Source organism: Rana temporaria, chromosome 1, assembly GCF_905171775.1.
Source record: "Rana temporaria chromosome 1, aRanTem1.1, whole genome shotgun sequence".
Taxonomy (NCBI): Eukaryota; Metazoa; Chordata; class Amphibia; order Anura; family Ranidae; genus Rana; species Rana temporaria.
The window spans coordinates 297,193,583-297,219,047 of NC_053489.1; the positions used below are offsets into that span (position 1 = coordinate 297,193,583).

A 25,465-nucleotide genomic window follows, 5' to 3' on the forward strand; every position below is an offset into this window, starting at 1 on the left:
TTGATGAGGGAGCAATGTAATCATACAATCAATGAGGCTGGCAAGGATGTGCGTCACACAATCAGCATTCTCACAACGCACTTTATTTATTTTTATTTTTTGCAAACTTGAAATGCAGGTTTGTGCTCTAGTCCAATACCGATACATGCCATGTCAAATATACTCCTAGCTACAACAGTGGCGGCCCGTCCATAGGGGGCGCATGGGCGCCGCCCCCCCTCTCCCCAAAGCCAGTAAAAAAAAAAAAAAAAAAAAAAATGAAAAAAAAATTTTTTTTTTGGGCCCTTTAAGAAAAAAAAAAGGTCCTTTAAGACGGTGCATGTTCAGGGTGAGCGCCGGTCAAAGACTCAGAGCACTGCTATAGCATCATTGAAGCGTCATGCCAATGCAGCAGGCAAGACGCTTCATTTGCAGTTTTTTTTTAAGCTCTGTGGCTATGTGCTGTGCGCCATGAGCCAATCACGCTCCAGTGTCTCCACTCTCCTCTCTAATTGGGTCCTGCTGCTTCCTCACTGCAGAAGGAAATGGGCGGTGCTTTCCCCAGGGCAGTGTTACTTCGCTTTTGACTCCAGGAGGAATCAAGGTAAGAAACTTTATTAAAAACACTTTATTTGTCTCATTGTCTGTCCTGTCCAGTGTCCCTGTCCACCCCATCCATGTCCAGCACCTTGTGCTGTATGCTTAGCCTGTACTGTGATCGGACTGAGAGAGGACAGGAGGAGGGGGAGGGTGCCGTGCTTCACATCTCCTGTCTGTGTGTGAGGGCTTAGAGTACCTGCGTCCTGCAGCTGTGCTTTACATATCTCTTATCTCTGTCTGTCTATCTAATCTATCTGACTGTCCTGCCTGTCCCCTATCTCTCTCTCTCTCTCTCTCTCTCTCTCTCTCTCTGTCTCTCTCTCTGTCTCTCTCTCTGTCTATCTGTTTAATTATCTATCTATCTCTCTATCTATCTATAGCCATATCTATCTATCTATCTATCTATCTATCTATCTATCTATCTATCTATCTATCTATCTATCTATCTATCTATCTATCTATAGCCATATCTATCTATCTATCTATCTATCTATCTATCTATCTATCTATCTATCTATCTATCTATCTATCTATCTATAGCTCTATCTATCTATCTATCTATCTATCTATCTATCTATCTATCTATCTATCTATCTATCTATCTATCTATCTATCTATCTATCTCTCTTTCTATAGATCTATCTATCTATCTATCTATCTATCTATCTATCTATCTATCTATCTATAGCTCTATCTATCTATCTATCTATCTATCTATCTATCTATCTATCTATCTATCTATCTCTCTTTCTATAGATCTATCTATCTATCTATCTATCTATCTATAGCCATATCTATCTATCTATCTATCTATCTATCTATCTATCTATCTATCTATCTATCTATCTATCTATCTATCTATCTATCTATCTATCTATCTATCGCCATATCTATCTATCTATCTATCTATCTATCTATCTATCTATCTATCTATCTATCTATCTATCTATCTATCTATCTATAGCTCTATCTATCTATCTATCTATCTATCTATCTATCTATCTATCTATCTCTCTTTCTATAGATCTATCTATCTATCTATCTATCTATCTATCTATCTATCTATCTATCTATCTATCTATCTATCTATAGCTCTATCTATCTATCTATCTATCTATCTATCTATCTATCTCTCTTTCTATAGATCTATCTATCTATCTATCTATCTATCTATCTATAGCCATATCTATCTATCTATCTATCTATCTATCTATCTATCTATCTATCTATCTATCTATCTATCTATAGCTCTATCTATCTATCTCTCGATCTATAGATCTATCTATCTCTCTCTATCTATCTATGTCTCTATCTATCTATCTATAGCTCTATCTATCTCTCTCTCTCTCTATAGATCTATCTCTCTCTCTCTCTCTCTCTATAGATCTATCTCTCTCTCTCTCTCTCTCTCTCTCTCTCTCTATCTATCTATGTCTCTATCTATCTATGTCTCTATCTATCTATGTCTCTATCTATCTATCTATTAGCTACCTCTGTCTAATTATCTATCTATTTATCTATCTAATTATCTGTCTGTCTATCTATATTTATCTGTCTGTTTAATTATCTATCTATCTATCTATCTATCTATCTATCTATCTATCTATCTATCTATAGCTATCTGCCTAATTATCTGTTTATCTATCTAATTATCTATCTATCTATCTATCTATCTATCTATAGCTCTATGTCTCTATCTATCTATCTATCTATCTATCTATCTATCTATCTATCTATCTATAGCTCTATATCTCTATGTCTCTATCTATCTATCTATCTATCTATCTATCTATCTATTTGTCTGTCTATCTAATTATCTATAGCTAGCTGTCTGTCTGATTATCTATCTATCTATCTATCTATCTATATCCATCTAATTATCTATCTATATCTATATATCTGTCTGTTTAATTATCTATCTACAGCTCTATCTATCTATCTATCTATCTATCTATCTATCGCTCTCCCTCTCTCTCTCTCTTTCTCTGTCTCTCTCTATCTGTTTAATTGTCTGTCTGTCTATCTATCTATCTATCTATCTATCTATCTATCTATCTATCTAATTATCTATCTATATCTGTCTGTCTGATTATCTATCTATCTATCTATCTATCTATCTATCTATCTATCTATCTATCTATCTATCTATCGATCTATCTAATTATCTATATCTATATGTCTGTCTAATTATCTATCTATCTAATTATCTATCTGTATGTCTAATTATCTATCTATCTAATTATCTATAGCTCTATCTCTCTCCCCCTCCCTTCATCTATCTATCTGTTTAATTATCTATTTATCTATAGCTCTATCTAGCTATGTCTCTCTATCTATCTATCTGTCTGTCTGTCTATCTAATTATCTATCTAATTATATATAGCTCTATCTCTCGCTCCCTCCCCCTCCATCTATCTATCTATCTATCTATCTATCTATCTATCTATCTATCTATCTATCTATCTATCTATCTATCTATCTACCTAATTATCTATTTATCTATCTAATTATCTATCTATCTATCTATCTATCTATCTATCTATCTATTTGTTTTATTATCTGTCTGTCTATCTATCTATCTATCTATCTGTCTCTCTGTCTGTCTGCAGGTCCCATTGTCTGCGAGTGGCGGGGGGGGGGGGGTTGACTGGGGTTTTGTTTGCGCCCCCCCAAAAAAATAGAGCACCAGCCGCCACTGAGCTACAATCAACTAAAGAAGCTTAGAAGTATAACAAGTCAAGCAGATGTCTTTATCAGCCATTCAGCAGTTCATCTCTGTACTAGGGCATGACCATCAGCATTTTATGCAACACTGTATATTTCTATAAGATTAAAGTCCAGATGGTCAAATCTACTGAATATATCTAAAGCCTGCAGGGAAACACAGTGGAGTAAGGTACTAAATATTAAAATACTGTCTGTTGTATCTATATCAATAAATGCACTACCAATATATTCTAAAAATGAAACCAACAGCAATGAGTAAAATATGAATATATGCTTAGATTAGTCTCTCAGATGTGGCAGACCTATAATCCATCAGCAGGTAGCTCATATTAAATATATAACAATAAACTACATTTTAATGGGCTAATCTTTAAAAGAGATCAGCGGAAATCAAATGTTGCAGCTGTCCCCTGCCGACACAACAATAACTAAGCTTTCAATGACAGCTGATCAGTTACCACTTTGTGCTCTGCCTCTCCAGCGATCACTGAAGAGCTGGGCTATGGAAGGGGAGGGAGAGGCTGGCTCAGGCTCTAGGCCAGGGTTGGCAAACTCAAATTCATTGGGGGCCGCATTAGCAGTATGGTTGCCCTCAAAGGGCCAGTTGTATCTGTAAGACTATGTGTCCACTATTATCATAAATAATTGTCACTGCATTTGTTTATTACTGGTTTTATGGAGCGCAGGGTTCAGGAGTTTACTGCGTACGAAATGCAGGATACAGGAGTATGCTATGGACCGTGTGCAATATCTGACCTCTGCACCCTCCACTCTCCTTCCATCCACACTGGGATGGGGTGGGGTAGGATGAGATGGGATGGGGTGGGGTAGGATGAGATGGGATGGGGTGGGGTAGGATGGGATGGGGATGGGGGTGGATGGGATGGGGTGGGGGGTGCCGTAGGATGGGATGGGGGTGGAGTGGGATGGGATGGGGTAGGATGGGATGGGGGTGGGGTAGGATGGGACGGAATGAGATGGGATGGGGTATGGTGGGGTGGGATAGGATGGGATGGGCTACCTGACATACATGGACCTACTTGGCATACACAATGACGTCACCTACCTGACATACACTGACCTCACCTACCTGACATACACTGACCTCACCTACCTGACATACATGGACCTACCTGACATACAAAGACCTACCTGACATACACTGACTTCACACGTTTCTAGCTCTTTTTTTTTATATGTTACTTTTGACTAGACTAGTAGCCAAACAGAGCAGTATTTTAAATGTGCTAGCATTTGTTAATGGAGAGGCAGAGGTGTCAGGAAAAGCAATATTAAATGTCTTTATAGTTCAGTCATGGGAGGGCTATCTGCATCACTGCACTGGTACTCAAATATGTCTTGTGCTGCCACTCTTTCTCTTAGCTGTTTATTTAATTCACAATAGAAATTAGAAAACATATCAAATGTTTAAACTGAGAAAATGTACTATTTTAACTACTTGACCTCCTGAAAATGTACCCCTCTTCATGGCCAGGGCATTTTTTTGTGATACGGCACTGTGTTACCTTAACTGACAATTGCGCGGTCATGCAACACTGTACCCAAATTAAATGTATGTTCTTTTTTCCCACAAATAGAGCTTTCTTTTGGTGCTATTTGATCACCACAGGGTTTGTTTTTTTCACTAAAAACATAAAGGTTGACATTTTTGCAAAAAAAAAAAGTTTTACTTTCTGCTATAAAACATCCAATACAAAAAATGTAAAGAAAATCTAATTGTTCCCATAAATTTAGACCAATATGTACTCTGCTACATATTTTTGGTTCGCGTAATTTCAAATTTTGCGCATCGTATCTTTGTTTTGTATCTACAAAACAAGATACGACGGCATCTCGGATGGATCCGACAGGCGTATGTCTTAGTACGCCGTCGGATCTTAGGTGCAATTTTTCGGCGGCTGCTAGGTGGCGTTTCAGTCGAATTCCACGTTGAGTAGAAATTAGCTAGTTACGGCGATCCACGAGCGTACGTCCGGCCGTCACATTTTTTTACGTCGTTTGCGTTCGGCTTTTTCCGGCTTATAGTTAAACCTGCTATTATGAGGCGTACTCAATGTTAAGTAAGGCCGTCGTTCCCGCCTCGCATTTTTTAATTTTTTATGTCGTTTGCATAAGTCGTTCGCGAATAGGGATTTGCCTAGAATGACGTCACTCGTTGTAAGCATTGGCTTGTTCCGGTTTAATTTCGAGCATGCGTACTGGGATACCCCCACGGACAGCGCATGCGCAGTTAAAAAAAAAACGTTGTTTACGTCGGGTCACGACGTATTTACATAAAGCACGCCCCCATCACATCTATTTGAATTCTGCGCCCTTACGCCGCCAAAGATACACTACGCCGCCGTAACTTATGGCGCAAATTATATGAGGATTAAAAAAAGTTATGGCGGCGTAGTGTATCTTAGATACGCTGCGCCCGGCGGAAAGATGCGCCGAGGTACGTGAATCTACCCCATAGAGTCTACAAACTACAGTATGGGATATATACTGCAATTTTTTTTATAGTAGTAAAGGTGGCGCTCAGTGACTTATAGCAGGACTGCAATATTGTGATGGACAGTCTGACACTAACTGACACTTTTGACACTCTGTGGGTACCAGTGACACACTGGCTGGGGAGAGGGTTAAACATCAAGGGCGATCAAAGGATTAAATCATGTTTTGTAACCAGTGTTTTTATGTACTATGAAAAACTAAGGTGATTTTGAAACTGATGGCAGCAAAATGTCTCATAAAAGTTAGGACAGAGAACAAAAATCTGGCAAAGAAAGTGGTTCCTAACAAGGAAGAGCTTAAATAAACATTTTTAACATTAACTAATTAGGTTAATTGGTATCAGGTCAGTAGTATAATTGAGTGCCTCAGAACTAAAATTGCAAATACTTTAAAGGCTAAGTTCACCTTTTTGCCTTACTTCCTGGACAGACTTAGGGCATGACACAGGAAGAAGTTAACCAGTTGACCTCATTAGCACACACCCTGCTTCCTCTACCTTCAGCCGGTCAACTACTTTCTGTGCCATGACCTAAAGTCTGTCCAGGAAGTAAGGGTGAAGTATTTTCAAACAGCCATGAGCGCAGTGAGGTAAGTGTGTGTAGAATATATATATATATTTTTTTTGCAAAATAAGTACATTAACCACTTAAGCCCCGGACCAATATGTTGGCTAAAGACCCAAGGTGTTTTTACAGTTCGGGACTGCGTCGCTTTAACAGACAATTGCGCGATCGTGCGACGTGGCTCCCAAACAAAATTGGCGTCCTTTTTTCCCCACAAATAGAGCTTTCTTTTGGTGGTATTTGATCACATCTGCGGTTTTTAGTTTTTGCGCTATAAACAAAAATAGAGCGACAATTTTGAAAAAAATTCAATATTTTTTACTTTTTGCTATAATAAATATCCCCCAAAAACATATATAATTTTTTTTTTCCTCAGTTTAGGCCGATACGTATTCTTCTACCTATTTTTGGTAAAAAAAATCACAATAATCGTTTATCGGTTGGTTTGCGCACAATTTATAGCGTTTACAAAATAGGGGATAGTTTTATTGCATTTTTATTTTTTTTTATTTTTTTACTACTAATGGCGGCGATCAGCGATTTTTTTCGTGACTGCGACATTATGGCGGACAATTTTGACACATTTTTGGGACCATTGTCATTTTCACAGCAAAAAATGCATTTAAATTGCATTTTTTATTGTGAAAATGACAGTTGCAGTTTGGAAGTTAACCTCAGGGGGCGCTGTAGGAGTTAGGGTTCACTTTGTGAGTGTTTACAACTGTAGGGGGGTGTGGCTGTAGGTGTGACGTCATCGATCGTGTCTCCCCTATAAAGGGGATGACGCGATCGATACGCCACCACAGTGAAGCATGGGGAAGCCGTGTTTACACACGGCTCTCCCCGTTCTTCAGCTCCGGGGACCGATCGCCGCACTCGAGTGGCGATCGGGTCCGCGGGACCCGCGGTCCCGGTCCCGGAGCTTCGGACCGGGTCGCGGGAGCGCGCCCGCGACCCTCGGCTGGGTACAAGTACAGGACGTATATATACGTGCTTGTGCCCAGCCCATTCTGCCAACGTATATGTGCAGGAGGCGGTCCAGAAGTGGTTAAAGCTATAGTGGTACATAGGGGAGACGGCATTTGGAAAAAAAAGTGAACAAAGGTGAACTTAGCCTTAAAATATATCATCTTCTATAGCACATAATATCATCAAAAGATTCAGAGAATCCAGAGAAATCTCAAGGGCGCAGGGGACAAGGCCGAAATGCAATATTGGATGCTTGTGATCTTTGGGCCCTCAAAGCATTGAATTAAAAGCAGGTAATACCTGGATGTGCAGAGAGCTGTTAACAACTGGGGGCACTGGTGACCTTCAATTATAGTGAACGGTTTTGATGGCTGCACCTAGATGCTCAAAGCAGCGGTACAAAGCAGAAGATTCCTGTCGCTAAAATTCGCTGGTGTGAATGTAGCCAAACAGAAATTTCTGACATAGGAATGTGAAGATATTTGACTACAGGCTGTGTGTACAGAGCAACAGATGAAACTGTGAAGTAACATGATCAATGCAGATAAAACCACAAGGTATAGGTAAAAAGGTTTATAATGTTTTTAAAGAGAAACTTTATTCCCTATGCTTTTTTTAAAACCCCATATTACCTATTATTTAGAGTTGTCCTCGATTCACATATTCACCTGCTGATAAAGCACATAAACAGTAAGTAGGTGAAGCCTCTGTTTATTCCTAGTGGGACTAAACAAAGGCTTCACCTACTTACCTTTTGTGGGGGAGTAGTATCTTATAACATTCCAAAAAAAAAATTATGTATTTATAATATTGATTTTGGACTGAAGTGTGTTTAGCACAAATCGGTGACTCATGCAGGAAAAATATATTTTGATGGGAAATTACTTTTGAGATGGCATATATAATACAAAAAAAAAAACAATAGGGACAAAAGATGTTCCATTAAAGAACCACTAGTCAGCACAGGTCCTTTTAGGAGCAGCCATTTAAAAAAAAATACTATAAATAGAAGCAGCTTACAGAATATTTGCCATTTAGGGGGGTATTTTGGCTTCACAGGATAGGTTTTGGTGCACAATCACTTCAACATGGGGATACATTTGGTGGGGAGGGGTTTTGATCAGTCTGGCTAATTTCCTAGATCAGGGATAGGAGTGATTAGTATACTGCAGCATAGGACAGTTTTTGGGTCCAGTTAGAATAGGAAGATTAGGGACACTTTTCCAGGAGTGCCTTTGAATAGAGAGGAAATTTAGTGGCAGGTAATTCTGAGATCTGCCCAATATACTCCTTCTAATTGCTACAGTGTAGATAGAGGTAACCAGACGGAGAGGAATGTTTTGAATATACCCTCTCTATAAGTGAAAACGCACACATCCAACAAATCAATCTAACAAAGTCCTAATAATCTTTAGGCATCGTCCCTGGGTCTCTTGGTGTGTGGGCATCAGGCTTGCTATGGGGACACCCAAGCCAAGTCACAGCTCCCTGTGTCCATTCAGACACGGAGCCCCGACCCAGCCCCATCCCCTCTTTCCCCTGATTGGCTAGCTGACTTTAATTGACAGCAGTGCGAGCCAATGGCGACACTGCTGTGTCTCAGCCAATCAGGAATGAGAATCTCGGACAGTTGAGAAACTTGCAGATTTTTCTGGACAGAGACAGGCCTCAGGTAAGTGTTAGGGGGAATGAGGGGGGGGGGGGATCCTGAGCAGAGAAAAATAAAAAAATATAAGCCTTTAAAACCCCTTTAACATTTAACAATGCATGACTTTGTACATTGGCTTGTGAATTTAATTGACAGCAGCAGGAGCCAATCGCTCCAGCTGCTGCCTCTCTGTGCTGGGAGTAGAGAGAGAGCGGAGAGAGAAGTTGCTCTCTGGCACAGCGCTGGATCAAAATCAGCCTCAGGTAAGTACCGGTATTTAGAGGGGCTGGGGGGGATACTGATCACAGATTAAAACCACTTTAACATTTAACAATGCGTGACTTTGTTCATTGGCTTTTGACAACTGTATATATACTGTATAACCTGTAATACTTATAGTTCTTATATTTTTGTTAACACTTATGCTTATCCTGATCTAAATGGTGTTATCACAGCATTATTCATTGTATTGGCCATTATTGCCCACCTAATCTGACCTTGCAGAACAAGATTCTGATATCTCACCAAAATACTATTCTTTGAAACAGGTATTAGGCAAAATGGAAAATGCACTGCATTGTTCCAAATACAATAAAAAGCCGCTAATGTGTTAGAAACCTCCAATTTAATTTTCCTAGTAGGAGCATACTTGTGACTATTAAGATAAATGACAGAATGATACTAGTAAGTTTATATCACATTAGGGACACTAATGTAATTAGCAAATCAAGGGGAATGTAATGAATGAATTAAGCTTAATGGTAATCGCAGTAATGCATTTTGCTCATCAACACAGTAATAGAGTAGTGGTGTTTGAGAAAGAGTATTGAAAATGCTAAAGGGTGCCCATTTTAAAAGAATAAACATAAAATTAGCATCATCTTGATTTCTATATAATAAAATTAAAGATTCCTGGTTAAATTGGAACTTCATCCAAACAGCTAAACACAGAGTTCAGATACATATATATGAACAGTGTTAGTGACCACAATGTTAGAAATTCTGTGCAGCCTTATTATTCAAGTACTATGTCATATGTAAATCTTCATTAATTTTGTAATCATTGACAACCTTAGCATAGAATAAAAAATAAAAAAAATAAAATAGTTTTTTTGATTAGCCAGTCTGTTTCTTAGAGTATGTGACACTGATCTTTAGCAATTACCATGGGCTATATGCAGCTACCTTCAGGTGATTGGATACTGGCAAGGTTGCAGGGACACCCCCCTATACAAGCCATTCTTTTCACAGTTAGCATCCATTCTGTACCAAACAATAGGAAGATCATGTTAACAGAGGGTTAGATCTAGGTTCTGTACCATACTCCTATTTTCTTGGTCTTAAAGCACAGGCCTGACACAGCCCTGCAAATCTGAGAATAAGATGGTTGATGCTAAAAGCCCATGAAGCACTAACAGATCTGTGTCTTCATAGGGATGAGAGGCCAGGGAATCGTCGGAAAAATTCAATCAGACGTGGTTACCCTGGGTGACGTTCAGGTATTCTGATCAACATTCACAACTCGATACGGGATGAGATTGTTGTCTTGGCTTTGATCATTTCCTTTTCACTCTTCTTGGTAGGTAGAAGACATTAGATGGTCCGTTCACTACGGTGTCTTTGGCCCCCCCTCTTTTTCTTTTCCTCTTTTTTTTTCTTCTCCTCTCTCTCTCTCTGTTTCCTTTTTTCCTAGTATTAGCTAGTAGCGGGTAATAGCCTAGATAGTGATGTTTTCCTTTGCTTTTCTTTGTTATACGATATAAAAGTTGCTTACTTTCAGAGTATGTATTTGACATGTTTTGACAATGTGCTATTGTGTGGTACTTAGGTGCCCTGGCTGTAATTTGTACTCTGATTTTCCTTTTCTCTAATAAAAAAATGGATATTCATAGAGATGAGAAGAACCCTAACTTTCAGACTATAGGCTTGAATTATGACTTGTCTAATTCACCTATAAATGATGGAGTGCAAAAAGGGAGTCCCCTTCAAGTGTTCTCTGGAATAACAAAAAATAAATCTGCCTAAAAGAGGCCATGGCTGAGAGATATACTATAACAGAGCATACGATGTCAAAACAGTTGAGAGAAATGTCCTTTAGATGTTCCAGAGCAGGACAAAGAGAGTGAAAAACAATGTCTTTGTTAGGATGGAAGGAAGCGACCATTTTGGGGAGGAACAAGGCTTTAGGCCTCAGGACAACATTGTCCTTGTGTAACACTAGGAAGGGCAATTTACAGGATAAGGCTGCTAACTCAGAGACCCTGCCTTAGAGTTTTCTTTGATTTTACAGAAGGCCAGATGCTTATCTAGACAAGACTGGAGGAAGGAGGCCAGATGCTTATCTAGACAAGACTGGAGGAAGGACAAGATGCTTCCCATGGAGTAACTCCAAAGATTAAATTTGCTGGACTTGCACCACAAAAAAATAGGCTTTCAAGGTAGACATTGACTTCCCAGGCCTCAGTAATAGGGATGGCAAAATGTGATAGCCTCTGTCCCCTAGAACTTGAGCAACAGTCATGTCTTTAAAGCAAGCCACTGAGAAGCAGGATAATGGACCGATCTTTGATACAGAAAGTCCAGAAGAACTGCAATGACCCATGGAGAGTCTGCCAGGAATCCGAGTATGCCCAAGTACCACTTTCTTCTGAGCCAGTTCATTGCAATGAGTATCACCAGAATGTGCTCCATCTCACTTCTGCAGAGCAAACAAGGGGAAAGCTAGAGTGGAAAAAAGGTATAGAATTACTGGTTCTATCTGATCCTGCAGAGTAAACATTGTGAAGGCCTGAGGGTCCCTGGACCTGGCAAACTTGTTGAGTTTGCTGATTCTGGATGCCAGGAGGTCCACATCTGATATCCCCCATCTGTGGCAAAGGGCTTGAAACCCTTCTTGATAGAGAGCCTTTCCCCCTGGATTTAGATGCTGATAACTGAGAAAGGCCACCTGAAAATCTTCCACGCCTGAAATGTGGATGGGGGGCAGGGACACAGCACAGTTCTGCCCAAGAGAGGATCAACTTCACTATTTCTTGAGTGGTGAAGATTCTGGTGCCCCCTTGATGGTGCCCCCTTGATGGTTTATGTAGGTCATGGCCATGGCATGTTCAAAATAGATTCTCATCAGGAGTCCTCCAACGTACTCTGAGTTCCAAGATATTGATGGGAAAATCTGAAGACCAAGTTCACTGCATTAAGGACTCCTCCCCAGCCCAACAGGCTAACATCAACTGCAAGCACTTTCAACATTCTTGACGAAAAGATATTTCCTGACTCCAATGCTGAACTGGAAATACAACACGTCAGAAGGAGTCTGGCCTTGTGGATCAGATGCATGGTGCTGTCCAAGGACTGGGTCTGTTTATCCCATGCTGCTAAATTTTTGTGTTGCAATGGTCAGGAGTGAAACTGGGCATTTGGCACAACCTCGAAGGAGACAACCATGACAACTAAGGCCCCGTACACACGACCGAACATGTCTGCTGAAACTGGTCCACGGCCACCATCCCTCGCATGCGTCGAATGACTTTGACGCATGTGTGGAAGCATTGAACTTCCAGGGCCGCGCACGTCGCTGCGTCATAGTCGCGGTGACGGCGCGGCCTCGTCACCGCGTATCGTGTACGCGCGGATTTCTGTATGATGGTGTGTACAGCCATCATACAGAAATCTCCGGGCGGGCATGTACGCTGAAAACGGTCCGGCGGACCGTTTTCATCGTACATGTTTGCCCGTGTGTACGAGGCCTTAGATTCTCATGCAGGTATGAAGTGAGGGTCTCCTTTGGGCTTTGAGGGGCTGGACACAAGTTTAGAAGGGGCAACGTGTCGAAAGATACTGGGCAAGGTTGTGTTTAACATCAGGCCCAAGAATTTCAATCTCAGAAAAGATTCCAGAGACTTTCATTGAAAATTGGCTCACAAAGATATGAAGGGCTGATTATTTAGTAGGAAATTGTACAGGTAACCCACACTGTGTATCTCTTGGAAGCAGTGCACATAAAACCAGGGCAAACTCCTTGGTGAAAACCTGGGGCCTGTGCACAGACCAACGTGTTGATGGGAAGTCTTGTAGGCAGGAATAAAAGGGGGCTTTGCATTCCAGGTTAAGCATACTCCCTAAGGGATCTTCAGGGTCATAGCTCTGTCACCGGCAGACCATGGCCCTGGACCTGTATAGCATCCTATGGCTAACTTCAATATGATGCCAAGATGAGCACCTAAGCAGGATCCAGTGTTCTTATGAACATTAAAGGCTGGCACCAAATTTTCAATTTAGCAGGGTCTAGGTGTGAAACCAATCCGGAAGCTGCAGTAGATGCCGCAGCAGCTATGGTGCAGCCAGGGATCTTGAAAGACAAACAATCTTGATTATCATAGAAAAGAGAAAAACTCCATAGGATGAAAACAAGCTTCTAGTACAGAGACAAGTGTCCATCAGCCAAAGACATTAGCAAAATACTGAAGCTACTGTAGGTGGGAATGGCAGGGCTTATTTAGGGGGATGTCCCTGAAGCCTTTGCTTTTTGGCAGTCTTTAATCACCTGAAGGTAGCTGCATTTAACAAACTGTAATGACTAAAGATCCTGTGTCCTGTACTGTATGACTAATAAATAAATATAACTAATGTGCACCTATTTTTTTTATAAATTGTTATTTTAAGAAGAAATAAAGATAATACCTCATACTCTTGAGAAAACTTTAAGTTGTCATTAGCTTTCAATCTTTCGATGTGATCAGCAAGTTCTAGTATAGGTATGGGAGGATGACTGGCCATGCCTAAAAAGGAAAGGGGATACAATTTGAAGAAAAATGCACATGTCAAATCATACACACATACAAGGCACAGTAAAAACAGCAACATGATTATTAATGTGTAAGTAGTAAATGCTGCATGTGTGAGAAGCAGGCAGATAAGTTTGGTTACTTAAAGCTGGACATGCTCTGGAAGGATAAGCTTTGATGCAAGACACATTACTAGAGATGAGCGAACCAACCGATAGATTTCAGGATTTGTCGCAGATAAGGTTGATTCATAACTTACAAATATCCACAAACAATTCTACTAGCCAACCCACTGGATTCATTCTTCTGATTTTCAGTTTGCACTCTCTTATAAGACATCAGACCAGCACCTCAGGCTTACAGGTTGACACACCTATAATTAGAGGTGTAAACCCCTGCTATGTCAAGTCAAACACTTTGTCATTGTTAAGAACCCCTAATCCAAGTAGTAATCAGCAATCGTCCCTTCTGACCCACTGTAGGATTGACAATGGAATCCAGAAGGAGTTTTATATTCAATTAATGGTCTTTGCTGTCCTACAATGCATCTCCTACTTAAAGCGGAGCTCCACCCTAAAGTGGAACTCACGCTAATCGGAACCCGCCCCCCCTCCGGTGTCACATTTGACACCTTTCAGGAGGGAGGGGGGTGCAGATACCTGTCTAAAGACAGGTATTTGCACCCACTTCCGGCCACACGCTCGGGCAAAAGACGGGTTTTTCCTTACTTCCCGTCTGTCCCCCGTTGTGTGCTGGGAACACTCGGCTCCCAGCACACAGCGTGTGAGCCAATCGGCGGGCGCAGCGCGACTCGCGCATGCGCCATAGGGAACCGGGTAGTGAAGCCGGAGCGCTTCACTTCCTGGTTCCCTCACTGAGGATGGCGGGGGGAGCAGCAGAGAGACGAGCGATCGCTCATCCTCTGCTGCGGACGGCGCTGGACTCCAGGACAGGTAAGTGACCTAATATTAAAAGTCAGCAGCTGCAGTATTTGTAGCTGCTGGCTTTTAATATTTTTTTTTACTGGCACATCCGCTTTAAACAACCTGTTTACGGTTGAAGCTGAAAGCAACACTGTAATAGAATGTTTATTACAGTATGAAGTCATTCAGAAAGCCAACTTGTGAACTCTGGTGAATCTCTATTAGATTCAATCATTTTGGAGCTGTAAGTTAGTTAGGGGAAGAAATGTAAGGTACCTATAATCTCAGATTTTTTAAGGAATTGAAGACCCATTCTATTGGCTATTTGGATTATTTTTTTCACAAAGAAGTGAACAAAGAAGGGAATAACTTTTTGACAATTCTATCCTATTATTAAAATTATTAAAATCTGTACCATCCCAGGGGCTTTTTTCTCCTACAAATTTCCAAATTTTGCCGGGATGTGATTGTGATTCCTTGGACAACTGATCTAGCTTCACTCTTTTTTCTTTAAATAATTTTTTCCCTAACCAGATGAAAACCTATGAAATATCTTGTACATCCCAGAGCCTTTCCCAGCTGACCACATGCCCTACATGTAGCTAAGGCAGTGTTTACCAACTCCAGTCCTCAAGGCACACCAACAGGTCATGCTTTCAGGATTTCCCTCAGATGAAACGGCTGTGGTAATTACTAAGGCAGTGAAACTGATCAAATCACCTGTTCAAAATAATGGAAAGCCTGAAAACATGACCTGTTGGTGTGCTTTGAGGACTGGAGTTGGGAAACACTGAGCTAAGGGACCTGCTGTCAGACTGTTATCCTTGTAGCAGAGCTGCTATAGAAGCATTAACACATGTTGGAAGATGCATGTTTTACAGTGTGAGTACTTGTAAAAAAGTAAACAAAAATTGATACTATGGGGTTGATTTACTAAAAGCAAATAAACTGAGAACTTTGCAAATGCAGTTGCACTCATTATCCCCATAGCTTAGTAAATGTGGTAAAGTTCTTGCTGATTTCCATCACATTTTTTTCCCCCCTTACACCTGATTGGATATTCTTTACAAAGTGAAGCTTTGCCACATTAACATTTTTCAAGGAAAATTAGTGCAGCTGCACTTGTCAAGTTCACAGTCTTTTAGCCTTTAGCCAATGTAGTTAGATGCAGCTCTTAGCAGCAACTAATACTACGTTTTTTAAACTTGATTCAATTACTAATTCATTATCAATTAAAACATTGCTATCCTTTACTATCCCTTCCTAACCCCTACTCCCCCTGCCCTCTTTTACTATTTTGTTTTGGCAACTTTTTTATACTGTCTTATGAATATGCTTTCTTTGTTTTCATAAATTTTATTGATCTAGTTATTTGTAGTGTATTCCTTTGTCAATAGCTTGGCCCCATTGCTCTGTACTATAAATATAGTATGTAGAATATTAATAACCAACTCTTGAAAGACAATACTACTAAAAAAAACTGTGTTTGATATTGCTAAAGATAGTTGCCATAGAAAAATGGCCCTGGTTTGGATTAGGTCATTTTAAATAAGTTTTTTTTTTCTTCACTTCACTTTGCATTTGGTGAATGTAAAAGAGGAAAGTGACTCTTTTATTCATTGACTAGAGATAGGAATTTCAGCCTAGGTAAACTGAACATAACCCCCCCCCCCCCCCAAATCCCACACCATATAATGAGTCTTATTATCACCATACTGGTGCTTTAGGGCACTCTTATTTTTGAAATATCTGCCCAATGCTCAAGAACATAAAAGTGCCATGGTATTAGCATAGAAAAGCAACCATATACTTGCAGGACATTTGCTGTGGGGATGACAACTTCTAAGCCTGATGTCCTGGAACACTCTTTTACTTGGTAAGGCAATTCTTTTTTTATAAAAAAAAAAAAAAAACCTGACTGATGGAATCTAAACAGCTTGTGGAAACTATGTTATGAAATTCGTTCATCTCCAGTGGTCACCAAGAGTATTCCCAAAGCCAACTCGCCTAGCTTGAAGACCAATATTGTGCATTGAATCATGACGTTAGCTAAGTAAAGGAATGTGATACAGTTAGACCACAGGTAGAGGCATTTATTTTACATTGTTTCAAACCCTTTGTTCTGCACCAAATGATATGGAAACTTTGATTAAGTGGTGAAAAAGTAGGGAGCTAAGAGAACATGAAAGCCTCTTAAAAGAGAAGAAAAGGGAGAATTGACATGACTAATGCATAATGAATGAAACTAACTTGAAGAATGGAGGTTACCAGTGTAACCGGCGACACCTGAACCTGAAAAGCAAATGAGTGTATAAATAAAAAACGGGATAATGTTATGAAAAAATTCAGTGGGAAACCTATGTTGTTTTGATAAAATGAAATACTTCAGTTTTGAAGACATTTGTAAAGCAAAGGGGTGATATAAAATTAAAATGTGTTAATGGAAAGACAAGTGATTTTCACATTAAACCAGTATTATAGTGTGGGACATTAACATGCAAAACACTCATAATTTAGCATGCACAGTAGTTGTGTGATAATAGTTATTAGAAGAAAACAATGATAATCAAAAGCCTATTTTTTTTCACTATTAGCAGATTGTAGAGTGAGGGTTACAGCTATGGACACAGAAAAAAAGGGTAGTTATTCTTTAAAAATTATAAGCCCCGCCCCTGAAAAATGTCTACAATATACTTCAGGTGTAAACATCTTTGTCTTATTAGGACAGAAACACACAATAAAGTGGGACTACAGCAACCTGCCAGCTCCAGACATGTTCACTTGCATTAACATTACACAACACTCAGTATAGGTGTTTAACATTTTCAAGGAGACACAAACTGACCAAGTATCATTTGTATTAGGTTCAACAACAGCTGGAGGCTGGAAAAGCACACCCATGACATACCACAACCCAACCACATCACATAATGGTGGAATTACTGGCTAGAGGATTTGAATTAGCACATCTCAAATAATTTGTTAGCAATGGAAACAAAACACTGATCAATTTTGGGGGCTTAAAGTGTATTTTTAATGGTAAAAAATCCACCATGATGCAAATTTACTCTAATAATGTATTTTATTTCCTAAATGACTATTAAAAAAGTGTCTACTGAACAATCGGAAATCTGTAACCTGAATGGCTGTATTCATTATAAATTTATGAAGCGGTGAGCCAGGTACCAGAAATGCATTTAGTTGGGATAACAACTGGGTGCTACAGCTACATGGAAAAAAAGAATGCATCATGCTAATCCAGATCAAGCACCCCTATAGAGAAATGTGGGTTGTGCATAATCAATATAGGACAATAAAATACTTTTTAAAACTAATGGTTGATTGATGTGAAGGATGTGTACTTGTACAGCAGACAAAGATGTTTAGACCTTTTTGAGCGAATCATGGGAGAGAGTTATTATCATATAAATATTAAGTGGTAGTTTGACTAGAGGGGGAAGACACAGAGCCAATCAGGGAGGCGTATGGGACTGAATTACTGTTCAAAGCTGTAAATAGCAATAGCCAATTGAAGACGGGAAACAAATTAGTGACAACAGTAGAATCAGATTGTTAAGCACAAATTCACAGACACAAAATCATGCACATACAGTGATGTGTTACATGACTAATAATATTAATTATATTACTTTAACAAAATCATGGCGCTGCCTAATGAACAAAGGATTTGGCTTTTTCATATCAAAATGTAGGCGTTACAAAGAGACTCAGGGCTAGATTCAGAGAGGAGATACGCTGTCGTATCTCCAGATACGCCGTCGTATCTCTGAGTCCGGACGGTCGTATCTATGCGCCTGATTCATAGAATCAGTTACGCATAGATTTCCCTAAGATACGACCAGCGTAAGTGTTTTACACCGTCGTATCTTAGGCTACATATTTACGCTGGCCGCTAGGTGGCGATTCCGTATAGTTAAGCAAGGAATATGCAAATGAGCTAGATTCGCCGATTCAGAAACGTACGTCCGGCCGGCGCATTTTTTTACGTCGTTTACTTTAGGCTATTTTCGGCGTATAGTTACCCCTGCTATATGAGGCGTATCCTATGTTAAGTATGGCCGTCGTTCCCGCGTAGAGTTTTGAAAATTTTACGTAGTTTGCGTAAGTCGTTCACGAATAGGGATGTACGTAATTTACGTTCACGACGAAAGCAATGATGTTTTGCGGCAGATTTTCCAGCATGCGCACTGTGATTTTTTCACGAACGCCTCATGCGCGGGGTCACAGTTAATATACATAAAACACGCCCACATCATCCACATTTGATTTAAGCGGGCTTACGCCGACACAGATACGTTACACCGCCGTAACTAAGAGCGCAAGTTCTTTCTGAATACAGAACTTGCGCCCTAAATTACGGCGGCGTAACTTATCCGAGATACGTTACGCCGGGCATACAGATAGACGAATCTATCTGAATCTAGCCTATACTGTACAAGTTGGCATATGTGACCCACTCCAATGCTTGTACTAAGTGGGTTTGTTATGTTATGTAGTCCCTCGTGGGTCTTTATACCATAAACTACAGCTGGGAGCATAATGTTAGTAATGTGGTTTATTTATAACATAAATGCATTTTATCGACTTAAAATGAGGCCTAGATTAAAAATAAAAATACATCTAAATTCAAAAATATAATGTAATACTCCAAAGTTGATCCAGCAGACAATATAAAGCTGAACTTTAGGCAAATATAAAAGACACACATTAATACAGCTCTGTAGTCATTAATGCATCACTAGGTGTATTTGTCAACTGTATGCACATGAAATCCAATTTACAGCACATCTCAGACTAGGAGAAACCCAGTAAGGAGTCAGTGAGTTGTGATACAGTGCCAACAAAAGACATACTGATAGGAGGAGAGAGCAAGGTGAGACAGAGAGATGAGCTTATCAGTGTGCAGCATCTCCTTTAACTGTCCAGTCACACAGGCTGGGGGGGGGGGAACAAATCCAGAAAGTGTTACTTCACCGCAACAGATGAAAATCAGGCCTTGGCAGATGGGAATGTGATATGTGGCTCAGTTTTTTTTAAATATCAGGACAGGATAACAGAAATAAAAACCCTTTGGCAGGAGAACCATCCTTTTAATTATTTTGAGTATGTATTTAGCTTTTTGGGAAAAAAGTACATAGTTCTAGTTCCTTAACCATTACATTATCAGGTCTTTTTGCCTCTAAACCTCCTTAAATCCAAGAGCATTTTTTCATTTTTGATAATGTCTTGATTATATTTTAAGTGTTTTTAGTCTATCGTAACTTATTATACACTTTTTTGGGGCAGAAAAGGCCTAATTTGGTAGCACATTTGGATATATTTATCATTTTTTCCTGGTTTTATTTTGAGAACCCCCATATGTATACCACAAAATATAATTAACAACGTTTGCGAATTCAAATATAATAATGTGTACATTTTATGTAATGCAGAGGGGTGGTAAAAGCAAAAATATATGTTTTACTTTAGGATAGCTTTATTCCCATTTCGATGCTACACTGTGATGCAGGTAGCAAATACTATTTGTATTTATTTTTAGGATATGTGCTTTTAGGATATCCGTAAATGTGCTTTTAGGCTATCCGGAAATAGTTTAATGTCTCATTCCTTTCGATGTAAACATAGGGCCTGATTCCCAAAAGAGATACGCAGGCGTAACTGCTGTTCAGTCTGTGCCTACAGTAGGTGAACCCGATTTTGTGTCAATCTCGCTCTCTTTCTCGGCGAGATTGAGCACCTACGAGCCCCATCGCGGGAGCCAGCGCCGAGCTGGCTTGCCGCGATGGAGACAGAGCCGTCATAGAAGCGACGGGAGATCCGACTTGGATTCCCGCCAATTCTACACGTGTGCGGCGTTTGTTATGAATCCTGAGGGGGAAGTCCCCGCCGGATTTTAAATAAAAATCCGGCATGGGTTCCCCCCTCAGGAGCATACCGGGCCCTTAGGTCTGTTATGGGTTGTAAGGAGAGCCCCCCTATGCCGAAAAAAACGGCGTAGGGGGTCCCCCTACAATCCATACCAGACCCGTATCCAAAGCACGCTACCCGGCCAGCCAGGAAGGGAGTGGGGACGAGCGAGCCACGTGGGTAGGTATCACATGGGTAGGTACAGAGCATGATGGGACTGTGAGGCCTATATAGGTCCGATGCAAGCTGCGCGCCGGTCATTTCAGCGAGAAGAGCCGGCGTGTAAACATCGGGAGAATAAGCGAAGTGAAGAACATGACGTCACAGCACGGAAGAAGAACTCACAGCACGGAAGGAGAAGAAGACGTACAGCACGGAAGAAGGCACCGGACAGCGAGACGAAGAACCGGGGTGCGCCGAGTCAACAGCGGAGAGCGGCGAACATAGAAGGAGACCCCCGGAGAGTTGAGAAGACCCCCCGGATAGCGGAGAAGACCCGTCGGGATAGCGGAAGAAGAAGCCCCCCCGCCGAAGACGCCGGAGGAAACCCGCCGGGGGGTGGGGGCTTTTTTAAAAGCGACCCCCCCCGGCGGTGGAAGAGAACCAGACGGCGGCCCCCACCCGAAGACGTCAAAGAAGAAGCTCCCCCTGGTAAAAGAGCTAATAAAGAAGACAGGGGAGGCCTCCGGAGCAGACTAATAAAATATTTTAATACCCTGTGTGGTTTATTTGTGTTTTTACCACTTTTCTTGCAGGTGAATGGGTAGGGGTACGATGTACCCCATACTCATTCACTTAGGGTGGGGGGCCGGTATCTGGGGGCCCCCTTATTAAAGGGGGCTCCCAGATTCCGATAAGCCTCCCGCCCGCATACCCTGACAACCAACGGCCAGGGTTGTCGGGAAGGGGCCCTGTCCTCATCAACATGGGGACAGGGTGCTCTGAGGTGGGGGGGGACGCAGTGCGCCCCCCTGCCCCAGAGCACCCAACCCCCCCATGTTGAGGGCATGCAGCCTGGTACGGCTCAGGAGGGGGGGGGGGCGCTCGCTCGTCCCCACTCCCTTCCTGGCTGGCCGGGTAGTGTGCTTTGGATACGGGTCTGGTATGGATTGTAGGGGGACCCCCTACGCCGTTTTTTTCGGCGTAGGGGGGCTCTCCTTACAACCCATAACAGACCTAAGGGCCCGGTATGCTCCTGAGGGGGGAACCCATGCCGGATTTTTATTTAAAATCCGGCGGGGACTTCCCCCTCAGGATTCATAACAAACGCCGCACACGTGTAGAATTGGCGGGAATCCAAGTCGGATCTCCCGTCCCTTCTATGACGCGCTTGCTGGGATGTGCTGTCACTATTCCAGTGAGTGCGAGATGTCGGCGAGATCTCGGCACCATGTCGCCGAGAATCAGTGCGATGCTGTCGTGCTAAAAACACAATATCACAAACACCTACTGTAACTTTGGAAACGATCCTCAAAAGGCTTTTTCCAAAGTTAGGCAGAAAATCTGACATGTGTAAGACACTTACACGGTCAGATCTTAGGATGCAGTACCGCATCCGCCGCTGGGGGCATTTCTCATGGAAATGCAGCTTTGAGTATGCAAATGAGGACTTAAGCAGATCCACAACGCTTTTCATCAGCTTTTCAGCACTGTGATTTCTGCGTAGGTTCCCATTTGCTTGCGCAAAACTAGGGCTGGTTTTACAATGTGGAAAGTTAGTCACACCTTGTAAAGGCCCATTCAAGCGACGGCATTTGGTATGCATTCCTGAGGGAGAACTCCACGGCAATTTTTAAATTCAAAACCGGCATGGGTTCCCCCCTCAGGAGCATACCAGGCCCTTAGGTCTGGTATGGGTTGTAAGGAGACCCCCCCTACGCCGAAAAATCGACGTAGGGGGTCCCCCTACAATCCATACCAGACCCGTATCCAAAGCACGCTACCCGGCCGGTCAGGAATGGGAGTGGGGACGAGCGAGCGCCCCCCCCCTCCTGAGCTGTGCCAGGCCGCATGCCCTCAACATGGGGGGGTTGGGTGCTCTGGGGCAGGGGGGCGCACTGCGGGCCCCCCCACCCCAGAGCACCCTGTCCCCATGTTGATGAGGACAGGACCTCTTCCCGACAACCCTTGCCGTTGGTTGTCGGGGTCTGCGGGCGGGGGCTTATCGGAATCTGGGAGTCCCCTCAAATAAGGGGGCCCCCAGATACCGGCCCCCCACCCTAAGTGAATGGATATGGGGTACATCGTACCCCTACCCATTCACCTGTAGGCAAAAAGTAAAAGTTATTAAACACACAACACAAGGGTTTTTAAAATAATTTATTATTCTGCTCCGGAGGCCCCCCCTGTCTTCTTTATTAGCTCTAATACCAGGGGGGGCTTCTTCTTCCGCTCTCCGGGGGTCTTCTTCCACTCTCCGGGGGGGGGTTTCTTCTTCCGCTCTCCGGGGGGGGCTTCTCCGCTCTCCGGGGGTCTTCTTCTATCTTCGCCGCTCTCCGCTGTTGACTCGGCGAACCCCGGTTCTTCTGCAGCTGTCCGGTGCCTTCTTCTTCAGCGCTGGCTGCCTGCTATCTTCGTGTGTTAGCTCAATTACTAGCAGGCAGCCATCGCGGTCTTCTGTGACGTCAGGTTCTTCTCTTCTGTTCTTCTCCCCTCTTCCGATGTTGACTCGTCGCCTCTTGTCACTGCAATGATGGAAGCGCGCCTTGCATCCCATTTATATAGGCATCACCGTCCCATCATGCTCCGGCAGGTACCCACGTGGTGGGTGCCTACCCACATGCACCCACCACGTGGGTACCTACCGGAGCATGATGGGACGGTGATGCCTATATAAATGGGATGCAAGGCGCGCTTCCATCATTGCAGTGTCAAGAGGCGACGAGTCAACATCGGAAGAGGGGAGAAGAAGAACCTGACGTCACAGAAGACCGCGCTGGCTGCCTGTTAGTAATTGAGCTAACACACAAAGATAGCAGGCAGCCAGCGCTGAAGAAGAAGGCACCGGACAGCTGCAGAAGAACCGGGGTGCGCCGAGTCAACAGCGGAGAGCGGCGAAGATAGAAGAAGACCCCCGGAGAGCGGAGAAGACCCCCCCCCCCCGGAGAGCGGAAGAAGAAACCCCCCCGGAGAGTGGAGAAGACCCCCGGAGAGCGGAAGAAGAAGCCCCCCCTGGTATTAGAGCTAATAAAGAAGACAGGGGGGGGCCTCCGGAGCAGACTAATAAATTATTTTAAAAACCCTTGTGTTGTGTGTTTAATAACTTTTACTTTTTGCCTCCAGGTGAATGGGTAGGGGTACGATGTACCCCATATCCATTCACTTAGGGTGGGGGGCCGGTATCTGGGGGCCCCCTTATTTGAGGGGACTCCCAGATTCCGATAAGCCCCCGCCCGCAGACCCCGACAACCAACGGCAAGGGTTGTCGGGAAGAGGTCCTGTCCTCATCAACATGGGGACAGGGTGCTCTGGGGTGGGGGGGCCCGCAGTGCGCCCCCCTGCCCCAGAGCACCCAACCCCCCCATGTTGAGGGCATGCGGTCTGGCACGGCTCAGGAGGGGGGGGGGGCGCTCGCTCGTCCCCACTCCCTTCCTGACCGGCCGGGGTAGCGTGCTTTGGATACGGGTCTGGTATGGATTGTAGGGGGACCCCCTACGTCGATTTTTCGGCGTGGGGGGGTCTCCTTACAACCCATACCAGACCTAAGGGCCTGGTATGCTCCTGGGGGGGGGGAACCCATGCCGGTTTTTTCTTTGAAAATTGGCATGGAGTTCTCCCTCTCAGGAATGCATGCTGAGCGACGCTGTCATTTTTTTTATAATTATTTGTTTTCCCGGCGCATATATTTTTTTTCACCCGTCGCAACTTTAGTGTCCCGTCGCAATCCACAAAGCCGCCCGGCGTCAATTACGTTCGCGCGCTGCACGTCGGGAAAATTACGTCACACGCATGCGCAGTACGGCCGGCGCGGGAGCGCGCCTCATTTAAATTTTAAACGCCCTCCCGGAGAGGAGGACCGCCTTGCGACGGCGGCACTTAAGTTACACGGCCTGAAATTTCTAGGTAAGTGCTTTGTGGATCAGGCACTTAGGTAGAAATTTTAAGTCAGTGTAACTTAACTGCTGAAAGTTAAGTTAGGCAGCTTTTTTGGGAATCAGGCCCATAATGTGGAAGAACTACGTTCACAGCAATCTGCTACAGGCACTCCTATGGAGCACTGTATAGCAAGATCAAAAGTCCAAAAAATGATTGTTTCAGCTCCTTGGCGTAGTGCTGGACCCCAACTATAACGAACAGTTGTCGTTTCCAGTGCCACTGCCAATGGGGGCTGCAGAAACTACTGAGGCTGGGTGACCATTTCAAATGGCACTGGGGTGGCTAGAGAATATATCGTCACGCTCGCTGTGCCATTTTTAAATGCTGTTGTGGACTCCAGTGGTTATTAAATACAATTTAATTTTGTAGGCCTATTCTCATACCACAACTGGTTGACAGTCATATAGGAACAGCCATGTCAATACATCTACTCTGTGTGATGTAACCATAAATATATATGTTTGCAGAAATTTCAAAGCCTTTTAGGCAACTATTGAATAATCGGCTTACCTTATTTCCTACTTTATATATATTCAGAGCTAATAGACATAATGCCCTTTGTGTCAGGTCATTCCATGTAGTTTAATAACCCGTTGAGTCAGTAAAGACTGCTAAATGAAAGACCAAACCATCTCATCTATTTAAATATTGATGCAGCCTAATTAGCCATTCTTACCTAATTAATAAACACTGAAAGCTGTTATTTTTATATATAAATGTATACATGGTTTC

General features: G+C 42.6%; 1 protein-coding gene across 49 annotated transcripts in view; it reads right to left on the bottom strand.

Annotated features, from left to right (window-relative positions):
* Positions 1-25,465, bottom strand: part of PTPRD (protein tyrosine phosphatase receptor type D) — a 521,758-nt gene that overhangs the window by 102,204 nt on the left and 394,089 nt on the right. For 27 of the 49 annotated variants that reach the window (XM_040357869.1, XM_040357852.1, XM_040358160.1 and 24 more), the window contains 2 exons: positions 16,961-17,002; positions 13,684-13,781 (listed from right to left, as the gene is read on the bottom strand). In XM_040357869.1, the coding sequence (XP_040213803.1) occupies positions 13,684-13,781; positions 16,961-17,002 (140 nt within the window). The remainder of the gene's footprint in view (positions 1-13,683; positions 13,782-16,960; positions 17,003-25,465) is intronic. The other 22 variants (XM_040358051.1, XM_040358169.1, XM_040358001.1 and 19 more) reach the window with 1 other exon arrangement.